Genomic DNA, 22,327 nt, shown 5'->3' on the forward strand with positions numbered 1-22,327 from the left:
CCACCCCCGCAGCTGGGCGGGGGAGGAGGGGAAAGCGTGGGGGAGGGGCGGCAGAGCTGAGGCCCCGCCCCCGCCCCGCCCCGCGCCGATTATAGCCAATGACTCAGGGCGGAGCTCCGCATCCAGTCCGCGCCGCCGCCAACTTCTCTGGATGGGACCAGAAGTTTCTAGCCGGCCAGTTGCTACCTCCCTTTATCTCCTCCTTCCCCTTTGGCAGCGAGGAGGCTATTTCCAGACACTTCCACCCCTCTCGGGCCACGTCACCCCCTCCTTTAATTCATAAAGGTGCCCGGCGCCGGCTTCCCGGACACGTCGGCGGCGCGCACGGCTCTCGCTCCGGCCGCAGCCAGGGAGCCACTCGGCGCCTGGAGACCCGGCACCCCGCGACCCAGCACCCCGCACCCCGCGACCCGGCGCCGCGGCGGCCGCCCCTCCGGGCCGACCCCGACCCAGCATGAGCGCTGCCACCCACTCACCCATGGTGCAGATGGCGTCCGGCAACGGCGCTGGCGACCGCGACCCCCTGCCCCCCGGCTGGGAGATCAAGATCGACCCGCAGACCGGCTGGCCCTTCTTCGTGGACCACAACAGCCGCACCACGACGTGGAACGACCCGCGCGTGCCCCCCGAGGGCCCCAAGGTGAGCCAGGCCCGCGCCGCGCCCCGCCGGCGGCCCCCTCGACGGCGAGGGCGAGGGACCGGGCCGGGCTGCGGGGACGCGAGGCGCCCGCGCCCGGGCCCCGGAGGGCAGTGAGGGCCGCCTGGGACGCGCGGACACCAGCTCCCGGGGAGTCGGCCCGCTGCGCCCTTACCAGCCCCCTTTCCGGGCCCGCCCTTGGCCGGCGTCGGGGCGAGGGGGAGGCCCCGGAGGGCACTGTCCTCCCTGGGCCGCATTTGGTTTCCGGGGGTCGGCCCGGGAAGTGCGACCCGCGCGGTGGCGCCAGGTCCGGTCCACCAGCTCGATTCGAGGGGCCGGGAGGGGCGGGCGGCCTCGGGCAGCGCCGAAGGCCCGGGCCAGGCCCCGCCGCGGCCTCCGCCGCCGCCCGGCTCGCCGGCCTGAGATCCCGGGTTCACTCTGCTGATCGCGCTTCGGCGGCCGCCAGGGGCCCATTCGCAAGCCCGGGTGGTGGGCCCTTAGGAATTTCACGTCCTAAACTTCCTCCACTTGGTTGAGGGGTATCTTGACTTGGCTCTCCAGTCTGAGGAGCAGAGTGACTCAGGAGAGTGATGTAAATACATTGCCTTTTTTTTCCCCCTTTTCTGTGTTTGAAATTAAAATTGTATTATTGTTCGAAACTGTTTTCAATAAGAATATATTCTAGTATGATTTGTTAAAAACAAGATGCTGTTTCCCAGGCAGTTTCTAAACTAAATACGTGAGACTGTCTCATAGTTGGCCATTGCCTTACGACATTGCCTCACACTGGCGAGAAAGAGAATGAGTTTTTTTTTTTAATGGCATGCATTCCCTTCCTTGTTATGGTATGAGAATACCTAGGATTTGTTTCTAATACACCAGTAACTGAGTAGTAATACCTTTGTGAATACAGCGGAAGTATGCCTCATTTACGTATATGCAAGGATATGTATTTTTTAATCCTTAGGAGGATGAAAATTTGAGAATATAAATTTGGAATGAGTGTTAATTTAAAAAATTATAACTAATTGTACTACTCTTGTAATTTACCATAAATTTCAGCTTTTTCAAAATAAAAAGCTTGGCAGGAAGAAATATACTTAAAGAAAGAGTAATGTTATGCTGCCTGGGCGAAATAAAAATAAAAGCTGTAAAGAGCTGGTAAGTTATTTTGAAGATTTAAAAATTCACAAAATTAAAAATGCTGTTTGTCGTTATTTTAGAAGAAAGATACGTATTATCCACCTTCATTTTTATGTGCTTTTTTCTTAAAAATACTGTTAACACTGATGTCCAACAGTGAGACATCATATATTCAGCAACTTACATTTATAAGAAATTAATTGTATATTTATTTCTGAAAATTAGTACAAGAGGCTGTAATTAGCTGGGCGGGGCGTGATTATACCTTCTTTTTTGTGTGTCTGGTCAGCCCATTATTGGGTGAAACTAATGCTCATTTCAAACCTGCCCTGGTACTCTCATCTGCATGGATGTAGATCTTTAGTGTGGTAAAAAACTATTCTTTGGAGGGATCCTTTCTATAGAGACAGGAACAGTCAGAATTTGCTGGCATCCTTGGTTTTGCATTCAGAAGATGGTTTGAACGTATCCACTGTGAGTGCAGTACCAGACCCAGATTTCCAGTACTTTGTTTTCAGTGTGAAACTCCCCAGCAAGTTGAGATCTTCCGGTACCCATCCGGTGGATGGGTGAGGCTGTGGTTTCATTAACCCTAAGGAGGGAAAGACAGGTTGAGTTACTAGTATTGTTCTTAACAAGTAGAAAATAAGACTACTAAACCAGAAGTCTGACGCTGGAAAAGTTGATTTGAAAATCGAACAGTCAGAATTTTAAAGTTGAAAGGTCCTTAAAGATCTTTTAGTTCAGCCTCTTTATTTTACTGAGAAAGAAACCCAGTGAGTTCAAATGTGTTTCCAGAGGTCACTCAGCTAGTACTAAAAGCAGAGGGAGAACTACACCAGGAAGTCCTAATAAGAGGCAGTGTATCTGTTCAGAAGAAGGTAGAAGTGTCTTGAATTTTTATGAAACTGTGAAGCATGTGGGCTGGAATACTTGATTATTTTTTGTGTCCTCCAGACCACCAAGTATTGGGTGGCTGACTTCTATGCTGTGATTACTTGGATGGTGGCTGGTTATGATCAACTCAAGAAAAAGAGTTCTCTTTACCAAATTAACTACTTGAGATTTGTCAGCATGGCACCAAAACATAAGGAGAAAACATTCAGTTCATTAGCTCTTTGTGCTTCATTGCTTGCAACCTGTGCTTTGATACAGAACATGTGGGTGACTAATTCACTTTCACTTATATGGATTACACCTCACTCCAGACTAAATACAATGGAAAATCCTTGAGTATTACTTTATATTAGAAACTGGTTTCTTAATGTATAATGAGGAAAGGGCCCTGGCTTAAAACAAAGGGTGGTTTTGGAGGAGCCAAGCCAAGAGGACCCTCAGAGCATCATTACCTTCAGGAAGAGATGCTGTCAATCAGTAAAGACCTATTCATTGAGCCTGAAAAACAGGGAAAGCCCTCTTCTGGGGAAGACAGCTTTTGGGTGTTTACAGTTTAACCATGTTGGTAAAGGAATGGCTTTCATGGGAAGAAGAAAAAGTCTAGAACTTGGGCGTTTTATTTAGTCTCATACTCTGTCATCTCACAGTTGATCCTCCCACATTCCCCTTAAGTGATTAGAGTGGCTCTTTATCCCCATGTTTGCAGAGGGAACAAGTGAAAGCAAGTGTCCTGCCCTTCGCTGCAGAGGCAGGACGGCTAGAGGCAAAGACTTGGGGCTTTGTCCAGCTCCACTCGGAGCAACCGAACCTCCCCACCTGCAGTCTTCCTGGGTATCGATTTTCTGCACACGTGGGCTTCCCGCTAATCTCCTGGCAAGTTCATACCAGTCCAGGCCCCTTGCCTGGCAGAGAGGTTGGCATTGGCTTTGGAGTCAGGAGATGCTCAGTTCCGGGGCAGCCGCTCCTCTGGGATCTCCTCACTGAATAAACAGAGGCCCGAGACTTTGGAGTATGGCGCTGTGCTGCTCCTTCACAAACCTCCCTGGCACCAGAGCTGTTCTAACTGCGGATCTTGGAGGTCACTGGACAGATTCCCAAGCCTGGCAGTCTCCAGGGAAGCCCTTTTTTTTTTTCTTTTTTTTTTTCTTTTTTTTTTTTTTTTGGTGAGGAAGATTAACCCTGAGCTAACATCTGTTGCCAGTCGTCTTCTTTTTGCTGAGGAAGACTGGCTCTAGGCTAACATCCGTGCCCATCTTCCTCTACTTTATATGGGAGGCCTGCCACAGCATGGCTTGATAAGTGGTGCGTAGGTCTGCGCCTGGGATCCGAACCTGCAAAACCCCGGGCCACCAAAGCGTAGCGCGAGAACTTAACCACTATGCCACTGGGCCAGCCCCCAGGGAAGCCTTTTAAGAACACAGATTATCAGCTGCATCACCCCCCTACCTGACCCCACTCACCTCATGTTGAATCTGAATCACTGAGTTGGGCCCGGAAATCTGTAAGTCAGAAAATGATTCTGATTCAGCCAGATTGGCATTTGGGAGCCACTGAAGGATGGTAATCCATTTTGTAGGGGTGGTGTGGGGGGAGCTGTGATGTAGAAAACGTCTGCATGTGGGCCCTGGAATCCCTCAAGCGGCACCTGCTTACATCTAACCTGCAGAGCCTTTGCCCCAGCCTCCGTTTTCCTTTTTGGTGAAACTCCCCCGGTGGGTGCCTGGCTTCTGGGAGTGTGAATATGGGGGTGGCCTGGGGAGGGATAGAGTCTGGCGAAGTGGCAGTCCCAGGTGTGGGGAGGTGGTCAGACTCAAGGTGGTCCCAAGACCCTCCTGTACCCCAGGAAGAAGCAAGCCAGAGGGTTTCCTTCCCGTCTTGCCCTCCTAGCAGAAGCTCACTGTAATAATTTGACAGATTATACTCAGGCCCGGTGAGAGAGAGGTAGAAATATCCTTTCAGAGGAAATTGAAAGTGTTTTGAGTTATGATTGAGGTAGAGACACCCATTTATTCTGCTTCAGGTTCAGCAGAGCCTCCTGAATTTTCTTGAAGATGCGATCATTTTGCTCTTGGCAGATCAATTGTAAGCTCTTGTGCCTGTTAGCAGAATCGGAGCACAATCAGGAAATGAGTGGCCATTCTCTCCTTTGTATTTCCAGCAAGTTGCAGTTATGGCAGAGCAAATTCCTTTGTGACTGATGAACAGTGATTTGTTGGGGATAAAGAGCATGGCCAGATGCCTTAGGAGTCCAGCTCATCCAAGACCTTCATTTTCCCCTCTAAAGAACAGTCTGTGTTTGGCTTATGTAAGAACTGGACATAATTCGTCCCCTGTTTTGTAGAGTAGATTTGCCCTTTATGAGGGTAGAGTCGGTACACGGGAACCGTGGCGGCGTTTGATGTTAGCCAGGGCCGGGGAAGGCTTAGCTGTTTGATGCTGTTGGGGTTGGTTGTGAGTCACAAAGCTTCATACCACCCATGAGGCTTGATTAGTGCCGTCCTCGTTTCTGGAATGACACATGGTGCCTTATATAAACCACTCCACATGGTTATTACTTCCTATTGGCATTTTAAAATGATCTAATGTTTATCATCAAAAATAGGAAACCATGCATAATCCACACCTACTCTGTCCTTCACATTTTGGTGTTTTAATATTGTACTTAAATATTTAAGCACCTTACACAGAAAAACTGAGAGCTGAAGAAAAAAGCCTCTGAGGACCCTCTAGTGCTGCTGAACACTGAAGAAACCTCTGTCATACCTGACCATGGAATTCTCCAGGCCCTCCTGGTTCCCCATTGCCTGTGAATCAAGTTTACACCCCCGGGCGGCTCCTCTGCCTCGGTTCTCAGGTTCACACCTGGATTTTGGAAGCTAAGCTCCAAATCCCCTCCTTTTGCAGATATAGAGGTCGATCCCCACCCCTCATTTGGCGTTGCGCGACTGTGTGAGATATCTGGAGTTACTAAGTCTTCACATATTTATACGAAGGTTTCTTTGGGGGCCTTGGCAGCTTTTCAGGAAGCCAGGCAGCTTGCAGAAGCTTAATCAGAGACAGTTTCTTTAGGAAGGAATGAACCTAATGTTTTTTTGTCTTTCAACATATGTATATACATGTGCCAGACACTGCTTTTACAAACCTTGTCTCTTTAAATCCTCAAAGCAGCTCTCTAAGATAGAAAGTATTAGGTGCATCTTATGGATGAGAAAATAGACTTGGAGAGGGGATGTGCTTGGCCTGAGGCCTGTCAGTTATGACAAAATAGAAAGACTGCTGTGGCCAGAGGTTTACCCTCACCCGGGGGCCTGACAGACTTGCCATTAGTAGCCTGGCTGCTTCTTAGAAGTCCTGCATACTCAGAGCTCGCCAGTCACAGCCTCGGGAATAAGCAGCCTTGGGTCCATGTCTGATCAGAAATGTTGGCTCACTTCCTGAGCCTGGGTCTGAACTTGGGGGATAGGCCCAAATCTTCACTCATTCATCCATCTGAAATTTACTGAGTGCCTGCTCTCTGCAAGTCGTGATGTTAAATGTCATATAGTGGACAGTTCTGTCTCCTTCAATGCCATTGTCCATGAAGCATTTCCTGCATCTCTGTTTGGAAGCAGACTGTCCCTGCCTTGGACTCCACGTTACTTTAATTTGAATCTTTCCTCCAAAAAGCAGCACTTTTCTGCTTTGCCTTGGGGTCATGTCCCTGTGGGCTGAGAGTTCCAGAGGCAGAGTCTGCGTCTGTTTTATCTTTCTGCCTCTCAGTGCCTGGCAGGGTCTACAGGCTCAGTACAAATTGAATGATTCTGTGTGGAGAAGAGTAAAATGTGGGCCTGGGCTCCGGAGTGGACAGGCTGGTTAAAGAAAAGCCGCCCTCATTGAAGTGCAGACTAGAGTGTGTGTGTGTCCTGGGAAGCTTTCTGTGGGTTCCCAAGTGCTACACTGTTCTAGTCTCCCAAATGTCCCCTAGGAGCTGGTTCCTTTTTATCGCATTTCTGAATGGCCTTTTCTCCACAGAGAACTTCAGTATTGACTCCCTGAGTTCATCCTTATGGGTCTGGAGAAGCTCTTTTTTGTCCCCACCAGTGATACAGCATCTTGAAGCAGGCCTGCTGGAGAGGCTGGGAGCTGAGAGCAGCTGCACTGAGAGGAGCCCCAGCGCTCTTCACAGCGCTGGGAAAGGAGGCTCGCTTCCGTTTGGTTTTTTTCCCGTGTGGTTGACAGTAAGATCAGACATGGCGTAGTCAAGCGTCTTGTCACTGTCAATTCAGAACAGCCCAGAATTGCAGATTGCTCACTGCCTGTGTCAGGAGCCTGTGAATGGCTTGGCTGCCAAAGAGCTCCCAGCACAGAGCTGTGTCCCTGGTGACTGAGGTGAGACTTACCGCTGCAAGTTCTTCAGCATCCTGTTGGAGAACAAACATTTCCTATTTCAAAATAACTTCTTCAGTGTTCACTAAAGGAGAATTGTAGTTTTGTCAGTTATTCTAATACTTCTTGGACGCTGAATGAATGAATGAATGAATGGTTTAAAAATGCAAACAGTGGGGGAGGATAGGAAAGCACGTGTGTGTGGAAGAGAAGGCGGCCACTTCATTTTTGTAATCTTCGGGATTAGTCCCACAGACCCTGGGTGCCTGTGGAGTCTTGGGGCTCTGGTGACTCAGTATTGAGCCGAGTGCCCTCGCTCTCACCACCCTGCCTCAGCCAGGCAGTGACTCAGCACCGAGCCCTGGCTCCCTGACCCAGAGCACACTCGAACTGAATGTTCCAGGTCTGAGCCTCAGCCCAGCTCAACCGAACGAAGTGAAATGCTTTCCCTCCTGCTGCGTTTTACTCCGGGAAGATGAAGTTTGAAGACATTAGCCACAAACCATTATCATCACACAGTGTACAGATGGGGCAGGAATAGTGAAAGGGTTATAACAGTGAAAGGCCAGTCCTGGGCCTTGGCGTTAGACAAACCTTGGTTCTAGTGGTCTCAGATCACTCATCCTCCCCGAGCCTCAGTCTCCCCTTCTGTAAAATAGGCATACAACAGTACCTTCCAGCAATGTTGTGAGGATCAAGGGGGCTGGTGCATGGAAAGTGATGAGTCAGGGCCTGACCTGGCACATGTGTGCAGTCTGTGGGAATGACCACAGCCGCCTCCTCCCCCACAGCGGGAGGGGATTCGCAGAGAGGCGTTTGGCTTCCCCACGTGGTAAATAGTTTTGATTGGATATGGCTCTGTTGGCTCCCAGATAGGCCTGAAGTCTTGTTTCTCAGAAGCAAGGCCTCCTCTCATCCCCCTTGTACCACTTCAGCTGACTCTCCTTCTACCCTCAGCCCCCTTCCCTGGTGGTTCCTGTGCCCCTTGAGACGGTGGTATGTAGCTGGGCAGTAACTTGACAACACAGCCCAGGGGTCTCATGAAGGCTGTTGGCTTCCTGGAGCCTCAGCCAGACCTGCAGCCCACAGCCCCATTGCCTGTAGATTCTTCCCTGCTCCCTCGCCCTAAACAGGCTGGGCGCATTATATCTCCTGCACTGTGCTGCGTGGGGTGCTGTGTTGACCCTCAGCCCCAACTCCTTGAGGGGGGTCTCTGCGAGTCTCAGCACAGGCCTGAGGACAGTGCCAGGCAGGAACTAGGTGCCTAGTCGGTGTTGGGGGGAAACAGCCATGTTAACGAGGGGCTGGCCATCTGCACAGCCATTCTGGACCCAGCTCTAAGGGGTGGAAATGTTACCATGGGTGGAAGGAGAGGGAGGGGTTTTCTAACTGCCACGGCCCTCTCTCAGGGGAGTGTGGTTGTTGGAGGAGGAACACTGAGTAGTTGCTTAGGGTGGGGAGGAGAGTCCTCCCAAGAATTCCCTACAAGGCAGCCCCCGTCAGTCAGAGAGGGTCTCCCCTTGCCTGAGCTGTGGGTGATGAATTGGAAATTTTTTTCTTCGGGGAAATTGTGTTTTGTACAAAATGCATGTCTAGTGAAGCCTTGTACCCTGATACGGACAAACACTTGCACAGTTTGCTTCTAGCAGATGGACGAGCCAAGTGATTCCACCTTAGTATGAGATGAGTCCTTGAGAAACTCGTGGAAATATACTGTGAGGAGGTCTCTTTGAATTCAGATAGACTGATTCCCGGTATGGAAATTTCAGTATTCTTCCATCTGTGATTCGTGGCTTTAAATTGATTAAAGCAGGTGTCCCTATTCTTTTTCTTTTTTCCTGAAGCGGAAGTAGGTAGGTTTTAATTTCCCTGAAGCCGTGAGTTCAGAAGCTGGGAGTCTGGTGACTGGGGTTCCCTGCCTGGATCTGCAGTAACTTCCCATGTGACCTTGGGCCGCATGTGCTCCATGGAATTTCTTGAGAAGGGCTCCAGGGGCTGGGGGACTAGGGAGGCTGGATGCTGACTGAGCCGTCAGCACTTGGTCCAGCAGGGGAAATACCCAGCTGTGGTCAGTGGTGCCTGGAGGCTACTTACATGCCCTGGTGGAGGACGCACTGAGGCTGTTTGGGAGATACCAGTTCGTGTTCTACTCCCAGGCAGATCCTCCTGCCCCAGCCTGGCTTGGGTTTTTCCTCTAGATCTCAGGGGCGTGTGTGCAGGGAGCCACAACTAGTGCAAGTTGGGTGCTGATTCTCAGCAGTGAGTTTGTCCACAATGCAGGCCCCTTCAGAGGAGCTGCCTGGTGCCTTCTGGAGGGACAGAGGAGTTTAGGACTCTGGCCCCTAGAGTTGTTTTTAGCTGTTTGCTTCCAGATTGTGAAACTAGGTACTGTTCTCAGCAGAGAAAATGACATCCTTGGTACTTAGCGCTCTTAAGACTCTCAGATAAAGGGGCTGCTAACTCTGACAGGCTCCTTACCAGCTTGGTGAGACCACTGAGGAATTAGACACAGATTTACAATTTTACAAACAATAGGCACAATCAGCTGTTGCCTGAGAAAAGCTGGGTCCATCAACAACCATTTGTGGAATGAAGGAACGTAATAGTGTAGGGCATGGAGCGGTGCAGAGTTTATAAAGACTTTTTCTTATTGCGCTTACATCTTGCAAAAATCCCTGGGAGGTGTGGGGATTTTTACAGCTGGGGAAACTGAGTCTTAGTAACAAGGAGTCCTGTCTGAGGGCACACAGCCGGTGAGCCGCACGGCAGGACTGGAGCCCGGGATGGCACCTTGAAGACCGGGGCTCATGCTGGTTCTTTCCTACCCGTTTGGACGCAGTTGCAAAGAGAAGCAATATTGAGTTTCATTATCTAAAAAGGTTTCCCCAGTAGAAACATATAGGGACACCTATCTCAGTAATCCCGGGACAGAGTAGATATACTTTAATAATGGGCTTGTCAGGTAAAGCCTCCAATCACCTGGGACTAGATTGCTTACAGAGTCGGTGGGCACCACAGACTGTTGTCTTACCAGGAGCGCAGTAATCGAACTTCGGTGAATGTAGACTTTGCTTGTTATTCAGAATTTACCCAGTGTCCATTATGTGCCCAAAACAGGGCTGGGGACAGTGGAAGAGACCCTTTATCACAATCCAGTGGGAACTGAGGAATTTTGAGTTTGGCTGTGGGGATGCAAACAAATGTTTATATATCAAATTGGCAATAACATTTAATTCATTTCTATGGCCTGTAATACCAAATGGAAAGTTTTGGTAGGATGTTGAAGCTCAACTGTATTTGTGCTTTAGAAGGAAGTTTTTCTTTTATTTCCTGCCTGATAGAGGTGAGCTAAGGCACTTAATTTTGATGCAGGTCTTAGATATATGGGGAGTTTCAGGATTCCTATTTCCCTCCATCTTTTTTTCTTTGTTTAGAAGCTTAGAAGTATCCTTAGTAAAAGTCAACACCTGACCTGTGTGAAGGCTCTTCTGGCCTAAAAACCCAGTTAACATAATCTGTGTCCTACTTAAGACTCCAGGGCTGTCAAGGCAGGATGCTACAGGGCAGCCCTCAGAGTTACCTTTGTTACTGCTACCTTCCCTCAGACCGCGCTGCCAGGAGCTGTGCTTTGTAGGTGTTGAGCTCATCTTTTGAGGGCGCTGTACTGTGGGGCTGAGGTGGGGGGCTGTTTTCAGGTTTCAGAGGCCACTCACTGTATAGGGAACCAATTATGGATGGGTCGAGGCAAACCCAGCTCCCTGGTTGTCCCCAAAGTAGCTAAGGCTACAAATGCGTGATGCCCCACACAAGAACTGCGGTTCCCATCCTGCTTTTATGTTCCTGCCCGGCTTGTAGGGCGCAAGGAGTCCTTCCAGGAGGTCAGCAGCTTCCTCCTCTTCATTTGGTACATGAAACTTTGGAGCTCCTTGACTTCCAGCAGTTTCTGATATGATTTAACTGAGTGCAGTTAAGAGTGGCCATTTTTATATTTCCGTGACATCGACTTTTCCTTGTTTTTGAGCTTTATGTAGATGTTCAGAGTTCATCAGAGGCCACGGAGAATGTCAGAGCTGGAAGGAACTTCTTTTAGATCGGTTTCTCAGTGTAGTCCTGGCTGGGCTTCACCACACACCTGTTGAATCAGACTTTGTTGGGATTGGGCTTTGAGTCTGCATTTCTTTTGCATTTTCTAAGTGCTCCTGATGCCCCCTAGAGTCTGAGAAGCAATGCTTTACAGAACTTCTGGGCCTCCCCTTCGTTTACAGCTGAGGAAACAGGTCCAGAGAGGGGATGTGAGCTGTTAATGTAGCACACACATTTAGGGGCAGATCCAGGATTCGGACCAAGTGCAGTCTCTTTCCACGTCTCCTGGCCGTCCCCTTAGCACCCGCATTGTTATTAAAACCCAGGAGCAAATTTTAGACGCACTCTTAAGCAAGCAAGACTTGTGTAAGCCCAAGGGCTCACCCAAGCTTAGAACCTGACCCCAAGGCTTCTCTCATGATAATATCTTGTACTTAATAGGGCAGATTTTGGCTCATCTAGGGTAATTTTTCCTGCTTTTTATCCTGCCATCTCATGGAATTGTTTGGCGCCCTCTGAGACACTCCTCAGAGGACTTCAGTGCAGTGCGTGAACAAGGGAAAAGAGTTAACCATTTCGTTTTATAAATTAACAAGGTGAGATAAGCCGTGACAGTCAGGACGCTGGCTCTTATTTCCTCATGGGATTTTGTAGGTATGTATTTCTGATGTCTTTACCCAAAGATAAGGATAATGAGCTAAAGCTGCACTGGAAAATAATTCCTGTGATGCCATCATCAGTCTGTAAGAAGCTGCAGGCAGGCCGCGATGAGGAGGCGGCGCTCGCAGTCGTCTGCGTGGTCACTGACGTCCGCCAGCGCTGTCACATGATCACAGAGGCGTAAACCCAGGAAGGCGGATTCCCTGGTCCCCATTGAAGTCCGTGGGGCAGGTAGTGAGTCTTACGTGGAAGATGCTGCTGTAACCAAAAGGCTTTTTCTGGACTTGTGCTTGAACCTGAGAACACTTCTATTGGGACTGATGAGACATGTTCTGGTCGTATTCTAGGAGAATCATGAATACACATTTTTACTTTTTTCATTTAAAAAATATCTTTTTTTACTACTTTGTGATGAAAACACTATAGAAGATTTCTTAGAAAGGGTAATTTAACTCTTTTGGGCGGTGCTTTTTAGTTGGTAAAAACTAAAGCATTGGCTATTGACAGGGTTCTCAGGATAGCAAAGTAGAAACGTAGGAAGGTGGCATCAGCATTCCCGGGACAGACCTTATTATGGGTGGGAGTTTCATTTTTGGTTTAAATTATTCATTCATTTAGAACTGTTTAGTTTTCTATTCTGTAAAACTGATGTGGTTTTTTAACTTACCAAAAGCAGTGTTTTTCTAAACAAAACCCCACCAGGGTGGAAGGGGAGCCTGCCTTCTTTTAGATGTGAAGCTCATGGAGAGATGTGTGTTTTTTTATTAAATGGCATAAATGGTCAGTAATTCACACAGAACCAGGAGCACAGACCTCAGGACTGGAGGGAAAGCAGCCTCCAGGCCACCCTTAACCATCCCCGCCTTCCAGCTTGTGCCACCTGACAGCAGTATTTCAGTCGGCCATAGGCTCAGAACTCGGGTCTTTGTGGAGGCCCCTTCCCTTAGCTCCTCCTCCTGTCCTGCCAGCCACGGTGGCCTTTCCATCTCTTCTGCTCCTCGGTCTCCCTTCCTTTCCATGCCCTCGGCCCTGCTTCAGCCTCACTTCCTTACTCATCCCTGACTTCTCCTCTCGTTTCCTGACGTGTCCTAGTTTCTCCTTTCAGGTCTGCCCACCTTGCTGAGGTATCTCTTGTCAGCAACTCGCAGGACAGTGGACGTGGGGCCTCACTTGCAGCTTGGCCCTCTGGGCCTCCAGCCTTATCTTCGGCTCAGCGCTTACCTTCAAGGACCACCCCGTTTCCCACTGCCGCTCTGATACCCCCACGCCCGCCTACAGTGACCACAGGTTTTCCTCCACTGACCCAAACGTGGCACTTCCTCTAAGACCCAGGTCCAGTATTGGCCCTGGGAAGCAGTCTCTGCTGTCACAGTCCCTTGGGCAGACAGAATTGTTCTTCGTTTCTCCCTCTTTCCCTCCCTCCTTCCTTTTTCTCTTTCAACTGAGGTACAAGATATATTCTGTGAGGTGCATAAAATGCACAGCTCTTGGCAGCCAGCTCCAGTGCCTTCTGGATCCAGGGGCCGGGGAGGAACCAAGACTCGGCCAGGCGTATCTGAGGTTTCCAGGCCCTGGAAGGGTCTGAGTAGGAGGCACAGCTAACAGCCGGCTGTGCAGGGATGGTGAAGTTGGCAGCCCTCACATGTTAAAACCGGATAGTGTGGGTGGAATGTGACAGGGATGGGCGGTGTGGGAGTGCCAGGGAAGTGTATAGTTTGATAGATTTGTACATAGGTATACACCTGTCAACCACCACCCAGAAAAAGATGTAGAACATTTCCATCCCCTCAGAAGGTTCTTTCAAGACCCTTCCTAGTCATTACCGTTTCCTCCGGGGGCAGTCACCATCCTGTGTCCAATCACCATCAGTTAACTTTGTCCTTCAGTTTTGATTCCTTTGATACTTTGGGGTCTGAGGAGCATAGTCCCGTGCTGATTTAGGAAGGGGACACGTGCATTTCGACCTTCTGGGCATCCCTCTTGTTGTGTTCTCCTAAAACCTCACAACAGTCCTGCGGAGTAGATGTTGCTGGCTCCATTTTCTAGATGAGATTAAGGCTCACAGAGATTAAGAGAATTATCCCAGAACTGTGACTGGTAGCAGTAAGAATGAACTTGCACCCTATCTAGGATAGCCCCATCCTAGCTAGAAGAGCCCACGGTGTCCCCCGTCCGCAGGGCCTCCCGTGCTTTCAGGGTAGCTTTGGTTCCTATTCGTTTCACGGAGGCTTAAACTGTCTTGTAAGCCGCTAGCTGGCAGGGATTGTGCTGGTTTGCTAACCCCACAGTACCCGTGGCAGCTCAGTAGCAGGGTGTTCACAGGAGGTAGTCAGTGGATGAGGGCTTGCTAACTGCCCAGCTCCGTGGACTGTGCAGATGGCGCAAGGCTTTTGTGCGTGGCTGGGAGGAAACAGTGCCCCTGGGCAGCCAGCAGATAGACATCACAGGACTTGTCCAAGCCCTTGCTTCAGGCTGCAAGGAAGGGTGCTCACTGAGTGGATACAGTGCCCAGACGACGTGTTAGGAATCAGCACTGAGCAGCACGGGGTTTCTTCAGTGCCTCTTGCTGCCTGTCTCACAGCAGGAATTCGATTCTGAATGTGAGGCCTGGACCCAGTCCCTGCTCTGGGGTGACCTGAGAGTTAAAGCAGGCTAAAATAATGCCACCGCCCTGAGCACGTGGGTATTCTAATCTGAGAGTGCCTGTCTGCTGGTGTCCCCAAGGACACGGCGACACCCTTGCCTCTCCTGTGTGCTGGAGGCCCTCCTGGGGCAGAGTCTCAGCAAGAGGGAAGCAATTGATGGGTCTGAAAGGGCTAAATTCCAGGGTCAGCCAACTGTTGCCCTCAACTGTAGAAACACGGCCACATTACAGTGGTCCATCACTCAAAATGCAAAACAGCCCTGGCTTTCCTTACTTGTGACCAGTTTTGCAGCAGTGGGAATTACACCTGCAAGCTCATAGAGTCTCAGCCTTTGGTGTTTGTGTGCAGTTCAGAGAGATGCCTCCTTAAGGAAAGATCACTCTCCTTCCTAATAGTTGATTCACTCGGATGTGTGTGAGTGGCACAAATCCGTAGTCACGCTCCTCTGTAAAGGACCCTCTAGTGCTTGGGAGATAGGACCAAAAGCCTGGGGGGTCCCTGGCTCTGGTTGCCCTGCTCTGCTTGCTGAGAGATGACATTGCCTGGTGAGTGACTGGCCAGCCTTGTTGTCTGAAACAAGATCTTTCTCTGTGGTACATCTGGAACTTGGCTTTCTCAAGGGTCCCAAAATAGCCAGGCCGCTGAAGGGAGAACTTCATGAGAGGACAGGAGAGGGACCCCAGCCGCCCAGCCAGGCAGGCTTTGTGGGCATCATCAGACCAGCACAATTAATCCCTGGGTTTTGTTCTCATCCTGTGCTGCTTCTGCACTCCCTGTGTATCTCACTTTCTTGCAGCTTATTCTGAAAATATTCCTGAGAGTCAGCCTCCCCTCACTGCCCCTTCTCTGCGGAGATTTCCAAGCTGTGGCCTGTTTGAGTCCAGCACAACTCTGTATTGTTAGGAAACATAAGGACCTTTTAGGAAGCAGAGAAGCTGGCTATAATTTAGTGAGTTGGAATTGAATCCTCCTTGCACCTTCTGATTTGGGTCTCTGAAGGTTTGGGAGATAGTCACTGGCTCTCCTGCATACACTGCTGCCCAGTTGTCACCCAGAAAAGAAACCTGTCTTACCAGTTTGGGAAATTGGGACCTCTCTTGTGCTCCACAGATACCTCAGCTCACCTGCTTTCTCTTGATGCCCCTAATTCTTAAACTGCTGGCCAGACAGCAGCCTCAGTAGAGGAGGGGGTGTCTGACAGAAGTGGGGAGTGGGGTGTGCAGCCGTGCTTTCTGTGTTCAGCCATCCTGGCTGACACTGTGCGGCGTCACCCTGGAAGACGGGAGCACTCAGCACCATGCTTTTTCCTCTTCAGGGGCATTTCCTTCCTGATTTCTAACCGGTCTGTATTTCTCCTCTTTTTATTTTAGGAAACTCCATCCTCTGCAAATGGCCCTTCCCGGGAAGGCTCCAGGCTGCTGCCCACTAGGGAAGGCCACGCTGTGTATCCCCGGCTCCGACCAGGCTACATTCCCATTCCTGTCCTCCATGACGGTGCCGAGAGCCGGCAGCCACGCCCTTTCTCTGCCTATCCCCAGCCTGGGACGCAGCGATTCCGAACCGAGGCGGCCACTGCGGCTCCTCAGAGGTCCCAGTCACCTCTGCGGGGTGTGGTGGAAGCCACCCAGCCAGATAAACAGTGTGGACAGGCGGGGACAGCAGCCGAGGTGGCCCAGCCCCCAGCCTCCCACAGACCTGAGGTAAGAAGAGGCCTGGCTTGCAGGCCTGTGGGGTGCAACCTGGGAGCTCGAGCTGTTGTGATTCTTTGGCTGGCCCCAGACCCTGCTGCCTGCGCCCTGGGCCAAGCACCCGATCCAGTGCAGGGCATCTGGGCCTGGCCTGCAGCATCAGGGTCACCCACAAAGACAGCCCCACACTGTCGCTCATTGTTTCACAGGCTTGTTTTTCAGGTGAATGGGGATCGTGGCTTATTTTTGTAGTTAAGGAATTGGGGCTCATAAGGGTAAACAGCTTGGTCCAAATGCATCAAGGTGGAAGTGCTGTCACTGAGGCTGGAAGCCTGACCTTTTGGCTCCTAATTTGATGCTCCTTACTCCCACTGGGCTTTCTCTTTCAGAAACACAGAGATGTTCTGTGGTATTTTGTTCAGTTCAGTATTTACCGATAAATATTAACTGCCTGGAGCTATCCTGATGTGAAAATGAGATAGCATACCTGCCCTCACAGGGTCCCACAGTTTAAAAGGAAATCCAGAATAAGGAGTCAGGAAGGCAGCTGCTCTACTACAGGGTTTAAAGCCTGAAGCCAATACTTCAGTACTAATGTCTAAAGAGCAGTTCTTAATCTGGTTCTTAGCTGAGATTTGAGGGCCACTGGACCCCAGTAGGGTTCCTGAGCAGTAAGCCCTCTTGGTTTTCCTGTCTGCTGACTGTCCCATTGTGTCCACTGGCACTGTTCTCGAGCACAGAATTCTCGCTCCTTGTCTGCACCCAGAGCTGGGATTGCCTCCCTCGGCTCTATTCTGGATCTGTTGGGCTTCACTGCCTGGTTGGAGGTGACAAATCATAGTTAACACGGGACTCCGGGAGGCTCTTTCCCTTTCCTAGAGAAGTAGTACCTATGTTTGTAATGTTTTTGTCCTCTTTTCCATATTTTAGATGAGGCTCAGAAAGCTGTTGAGCATTTAAGAATTTGAACCAAGGCCTCTTGACTCTGAGCTCCCAGTCTTAACACTACGTTTTGAAAATGGAAAGGCTTACAGAGAGGAGGTCCTGTTAAACCTGTTGTGCTGAGCAGGCACGTAACGGAGGCAAGGTCCGAGTGCCAGGCAGAAGGTTGTTCACAGGGCCACGCCTCTACCCTTTGTGTCTTACAGCGATCCCAGTCTCCAGCTGCCTCGGACTGCTCGTCTTCATCCTCCTCAGCCAGCCTGCCCTCTTCCTCCGGTAGGAGCAGCCTGGGCAGTCACCAGCTTCCCCGGGGCTACATCCCCATCCCTGTGATACATGAGCAAAACGTCACCCGGCCGGTGGCCCAACCCTCCTCCCACCAAGCCCAGAAGATCCACTACCCGGCTCAGCAGGGTGAATACCAGACCCACCAGCCCGTCTATCACAAGATCCAGGGGGATGACTGGGAGTCCCGGCCCCCGCAGGTCGCATCCCCATTCCGGATGCCTGTCCGGGGTGCATCCAGCCGGGAGGGCTCTCCAGCCAGAAGCAGCACGCCACTGCACTCTCCGTCGCCGCTCCGTGTGCACACCGTGGTTGACAGGCCTCAGGTATGGGAGCTGGTGTTGGCAGACTGGCTACAGCAGCATCTCTCCAGGGGCTAAGGAGCTCCGTGCAGGTGTCTTGGGTTTTCCCACCAGCCCTGCCTAGTTTACACAGCTGTAACTGGGGGAAAGTAAGATCCTGGAAATGGCTAGTGGTCAGCAGAAATGCAGGACAAGGGCTGTGAACCTGTAGTACTTTCTACAGCTTTTGCTCATTGTTCATTGCAGCTGCCTTGGAGGCAGAGCGCCAACCACCACGATGGGGAAACAGCTGGGCAGAACCTGGGGTCAGATGTCTTAGTGCCCACCACACCCTCTCAGGGCCTTCAAACCCCCTCCACGCCCCAGCCACGACCTCCTCCAGGCAGCTTATGTCCTTCCTCGCTGATGCCTCTTCTCCGCCCTGCAAGCCTAGTCTGTCATTCCCACTTCTGAGCCTTTGCTCGTGCTGAACCTGCTCCCTGAAATGCCTTCACAATCCAAGTTCTCCCCATCCTCCAAGGGACAAGCTGGTCTTGCCTCTTCCATGAAGCCCACTCATCCTTCTCATGGCACTTCGTATGAGGCCCTTTCAGTTCAGCATGTGGTTGTTCTTTGCATGTCAAAAGTGTTCATCTTCTCTCTTCAGCTCGGCTCTGAGCTTGAGGACAGGGACTGTGTCTTAGCCCTTTCTTCTCCTTTGCGGTAGAGTACCATATCACCCGGCTGATGAGCCGGCTGGCTGAGTGGATGGGAAACCTGGCCTGGTGAAAGTTCTAGGCACAGGTCTGCTCATCCTTCAGTGGAGACATGTGGGGCTCTGGTTCCTGGAGGAGGAGGTCATCTAGTTTTAGCAGCTTGTAGCTTAGCAGCAGAACATTCTGCAGCCCTGGGCCCCCTCTGGCTGCAGCTTGAGCAGCTGAATTAATTCTCTGCCACAGTTTTTTTTTTTTTTTTTTTTTTTTTTTTTTTTTTTTTTTTTTGTGAGGAGATCAGCCCTGAGCTAACATCCGCCAATCCTCCTCTTTTTTCGCTGAGGAAGACGGCCCTGGGCTAACATCGGTGCCCATCCTCCTCCACTCCATATGGGACGCCGCCACAGCATGGCTTACCAAGCAGTGCGTCGGTGCGCGCCCGGGATCCGAACCAGCGAACCCCGGGCCGCCGCGGCGGAGCGCGCGCACCCAACCGCTTGCGCCACCGGGCCGGCCCCTCTGCCACAGTTTTTAGAAGGAAATCCCTCTGTAAACAAATATAGGTTATCTTCTTACTACAAATGATGACACTGTCCTCTAAGAGAGCACCCTCCTTTTACTGTTATTTTTTAAGCTTTTTTATTTGGAAATAACTTGAACCTTACAGAAGAGTTATAAGAATCATGTAAAGAAATCCAGTATGCTCTTCATCCATATTCACTGTTTGTTAATATTTTGCTACATTTGCTTTGTCGTTTCTTCTCTCTGTATATGTATCATCTACATATTGTAATTCTTTGAGATTTAGTTGTAAATATCGTGCCCCTTTACCCATAAATACTTCACATATTTTCCTAAGAAAAAGACATTCTCATTCATAACCACCATGGGATTATCAGATTCAGGAAACTGAACATTGTACAATATTCTCTAATACACAGTCCATTTTCATATCTCCCTTATAGGAATTTCCCCCTGTTCCAGGATCTAATCTGGATCATGAGCATTGCGTTTAGATGGCATTTCTCTTTAGTCTCCTTCAATCTGGAACAGTTCCTCGGCCTTCCATTGCTTTCGTGACCTTGACGTTTTTGAAGGGTACAAGCCAGGCGGCACCCTTCTTAAGTATTTCTAAAGTCACTTCTTACCCAGCCATTGTTTTAAAACCCACAGAGGGGCTTGTTGCTGGTTCATGAAGGTTAAGGGTCAAAGTTGAGGATGTCTGGGTTGCAAGAGAGATTGGATGGAAAAGGAGGTTGCTAGCGTCAGACAGCTAAGAGGGCACAAGGTCCTCACTGAAGCTCAGTAATCCTGGGAAAGAAGTGCCTATTTGCAGAGCTGGAGATGCTTCCTTTCATCTCTTTCCCATGTATTTCCTATAATCGCTGAAACAATATTTAATCCTATGTCCACTTACCTTAACCTTGTATGTTTGTGGTGACCTCCCTTTTACAGTTTGTTCAAAGATCCCTTTTTGGAGGCTTGCAAAAATTTGACCTAACTGAACACTGTAGTGGACTTTAATATTTTAAATTGGGAGTACTTTAAAAATAATGTAGTCCAACTCTTACTTCCCAGTTGATGAAATTAGGGTGTGTTGATATATTCTAAAGGAGTTTTAGATATTCACTTAAATGCTGGAAGAGCCAAGATATTTGTTTTAAGCATAGCTTATTTTAAAAATATTTGGCTATAGCTTATGTCACATTAAAGAGTATCTCAGCCTGTATGGCCAGAAGTCAGCGCAGAGATGCTGCACAGCTGAGTGTTAGCTCTGGCACAGATGTGCCCAAGCAAATTCTTGCAGGGTTAACTATTTTGGGCATCTTGCTTATTCTCAAAAAAATATATCAGTCTGGGCAGAAACCACTAGGCTGTCATAAGTTTAGGAAAAAAGATTATAAATTTTCTGAAACAGGAGATTGGAAGGTCACACCCTGAACAGAGACTGTCCACACAGCATAAGGAGGGGGGACAGGTAGCAATTATTCCTTCATGGCTGCGTCCCCTGAGTGTCTGAGTCACCTAGGGCTTTGCTTTGAATTGAACTAGATTAGCAGTCAGCGTGAGTTGTTGATATTTTCATTTGAAAATTATATTGGTTTTCTTTTCATTGTCCTAGGAATACCATCTACCAAAAAATTCAGGGCTGGCCCTGTGGCTTAACGGTTAAGTGCGCGCGCTCCGCTACTGGCGGCCCGGGCTCGGATCCCAGGCGCGCACCGACACACCGCTTCTCCGGCCATGCTGAGGCCGCATCCCACATACAGCAACTCGAAGGATATGCAGCTATGACATAACAACTATCTACTGGGGCTTTGGGGGGGAAAAAAAAAAAGGAGGAGGATTGGCAGTAGATGTTAGCTCAGAGCCGGTCTTCCTCAGCAAAAAGAGGAGGATTAGCATGGATGTTAGCTCAGGGCTGATCTTCCTCACCAAAAAAAAAAAAAAAAAAAAAAAAATTCAATGAGCAGTAACAGACCAATAGACTAAGGTGATGAATGGAAGTGTAACAAATGGTTTGGTCACATATATCGTTGATATCATATTTTTATGTTGTGGCAGCTGTTGGTTGACTTTGAAAATCTCTTCTACACTGTTAAACTTTGCAAAAGCCGTTGCCCAGTTTTCTTTCTGGTTGGTGTTAGCTACAGACAGCTGCCTGTGAGTCTCAGCCAGTTACTGAGAATATCTTTCTGTCCTTGCCTCTTCTCAGCAGCCCGTGACCCATCGAGAATCTTTGCCTGTTCCGCAGCCTGAAAACAAACCAGAAAGCAAGCCAGGCCCAGTTGGACCAGATCTCCTTCCTGGACACATCCCCATTCAAGTGATCCGCAAGGAGGCAGATTCTCAGCCGGTTTCCCAGAAGCCCCCACCTCCCTCTGAGAAGGTGGAAGTCAAGGTTTCCCCTGCTCCAGTTCCTTGTCCTCCCAGCCCCACCCTGTCTGCTGTCCCCCCGTCCCCCAAGAGTGTGGCTGTAGAAGAGAGAGCAGCCCCCAGCCCTGCCCCTGCAGAAACCGCACCCTCAAAACTAGGAGAAGCTGAGGCACCCCCAAAACATCCGGGTGTGCTGAAAGTGGAAGCCATCCTGGAGAGGGTGCAAGGGCTGGAGCAGGCTGTGGACAGCTTTGAAGGCAAGAAGACAGACAAAAAGTATCTGATGATAGAGGAGTATTTGACCAAAGAGCTACTAGCCCTGGATTCGGTAGACCCCGAAGGACGAGCCGATGTCCGTCAGGCCAGGAGAGATGGCGTCAGGAAGGTTCAGACCATCCTGGAAAAACTTGAACAGAAAGCAATAGATGTCCCAGGTCAAGTCCAGGTTTATGAACTTCAGCCCAGCTCCCTTGACACCGATCGGCCACTGCAGGAAATCATGGAGATGGGTGCCATGGCAGCAGACGAGAGTATGAAAAGTGCCAGAAATGGAGAAGGTCCCCAAACTGAAACCCAGCAGGCAGAAGCCAAAGAAGCAGCGCCTCCAAACCCCAGCAGCACGACAGACACAGCTGGTGACCCAGCAGCACCGTAGTCTCCCCTAAATGAAGACCAGACCCAGAGACTGGGAACTGATTGTGTGCTTTAGGCAGTTTTAAGTTGCATGCATTTCAGGGACTTTAAATCAGTTGGTTTTTACTATTCATAGCCGCTTGGTAAGCAGTAACTTGGGTGGAGGCAAAACACACTAATAAAAAGGCTACAAGGAAAATGATGCTTTTCTTCTGTATTCTCATTCTGTGCAAATAAAAAAGTTGCTTGTTTCAAAAGTTTAACCCCATGGCTTGTCGTTTTGGGCCCTCTCTCTGCATGGGCACCACATGTTAGTGAGCTGTCTTCCTGTAGCTCTGGGCTGAAGGAGTTTTGTAGTGGGTAGATGGGGAGTCGATTTCCCATCACGTAAATAGGAAACCCATCTTTCAGAAATGTTGCCATTTTAATGGGATGATTTTTTTCGTCTCATAGCTAAGATACCTAACTTCAGATTTTA

The 22,327-nt window shown here is 49.7% G+C and overlaps 1 protein-coding gene across 2 annotated transcripts; it reads left to right on the forward strand.

The window, feature by feature from the left end:
- Positions 1-147: 147 nt before the first annotated feature.
- On the forward strand, positions 148-22,112 carry BAG3 (BAG cochaperone 3). Of its 2 annotated transcripts, none has more exons than XM_058544124.1 (4): positions 148-640; positions 15,801-16,130; positions 17,267-17,671; positions 21,059-22,112. In XM_058544124.1, exons 1-4 carry the CDS (start codon positions 455-457, stop codon positions 21,869-21,871), a joined length of 1,734 nt encoding a protein of 577 aa, XP_058400107.1. In that variant the 5' UTR covers positions 148-454; the 3' UTR covers positions 21,872-22,112. The 2 variants fall into 2 exon arrangements, with proteins under 2 accessions (XP_058400107.1, XP_058400105.1); XM_058544122.1 differs by having other exon boundaries at positions 149-640; positions 21,056-22,112.
- The last annotated feature ends 215 nt before the right edge of the window (positions 22,113-22,327 follow it).

This window comes from Diceros bicornis, chromosome 6, assembly GCF_020826845.1.
Source record: "Diceros bicornis minor isolate mBicDic1 chromosome 6, mDicBic1.mat.cur, whole genome shotgun sequence".
NCBI classification, from domain to species: domain Eukaryota; kingdom Metazoa; phylum Chordata; class Mammalia; order Perissodactyla; family Rhinocerotidae; genus Diceros; species Diceros bicornis.

What these genes read in the sequence shown, in the direction of transcription:
- BAG3 (XM_058544122.1), top strand. Translation starts at nt 455, where the DNA reads ATGAGCGCTGCCACCCACTCACCCATGGTGCAGATGGCGTCCGGCAAC. An exon ending in TGCCCCCCGAGGGCCCCAAG is followed by an intron (nt 641 to 15,800) that starts GTGAGCCAGGCC and finishes TTTTTATTTTAG; the next exon opens with GAAACTCCATCCTCTGCAAA. An exon ending in CCGTGGTTGACAGGCCTCAG is followed by an intron (nt 17,672 to 21,055) that starts GTATGGGAGCTG and finishes GCCTCTTCTCAG; the next exon opens with CAGCCCGTGACCCATCGAGA.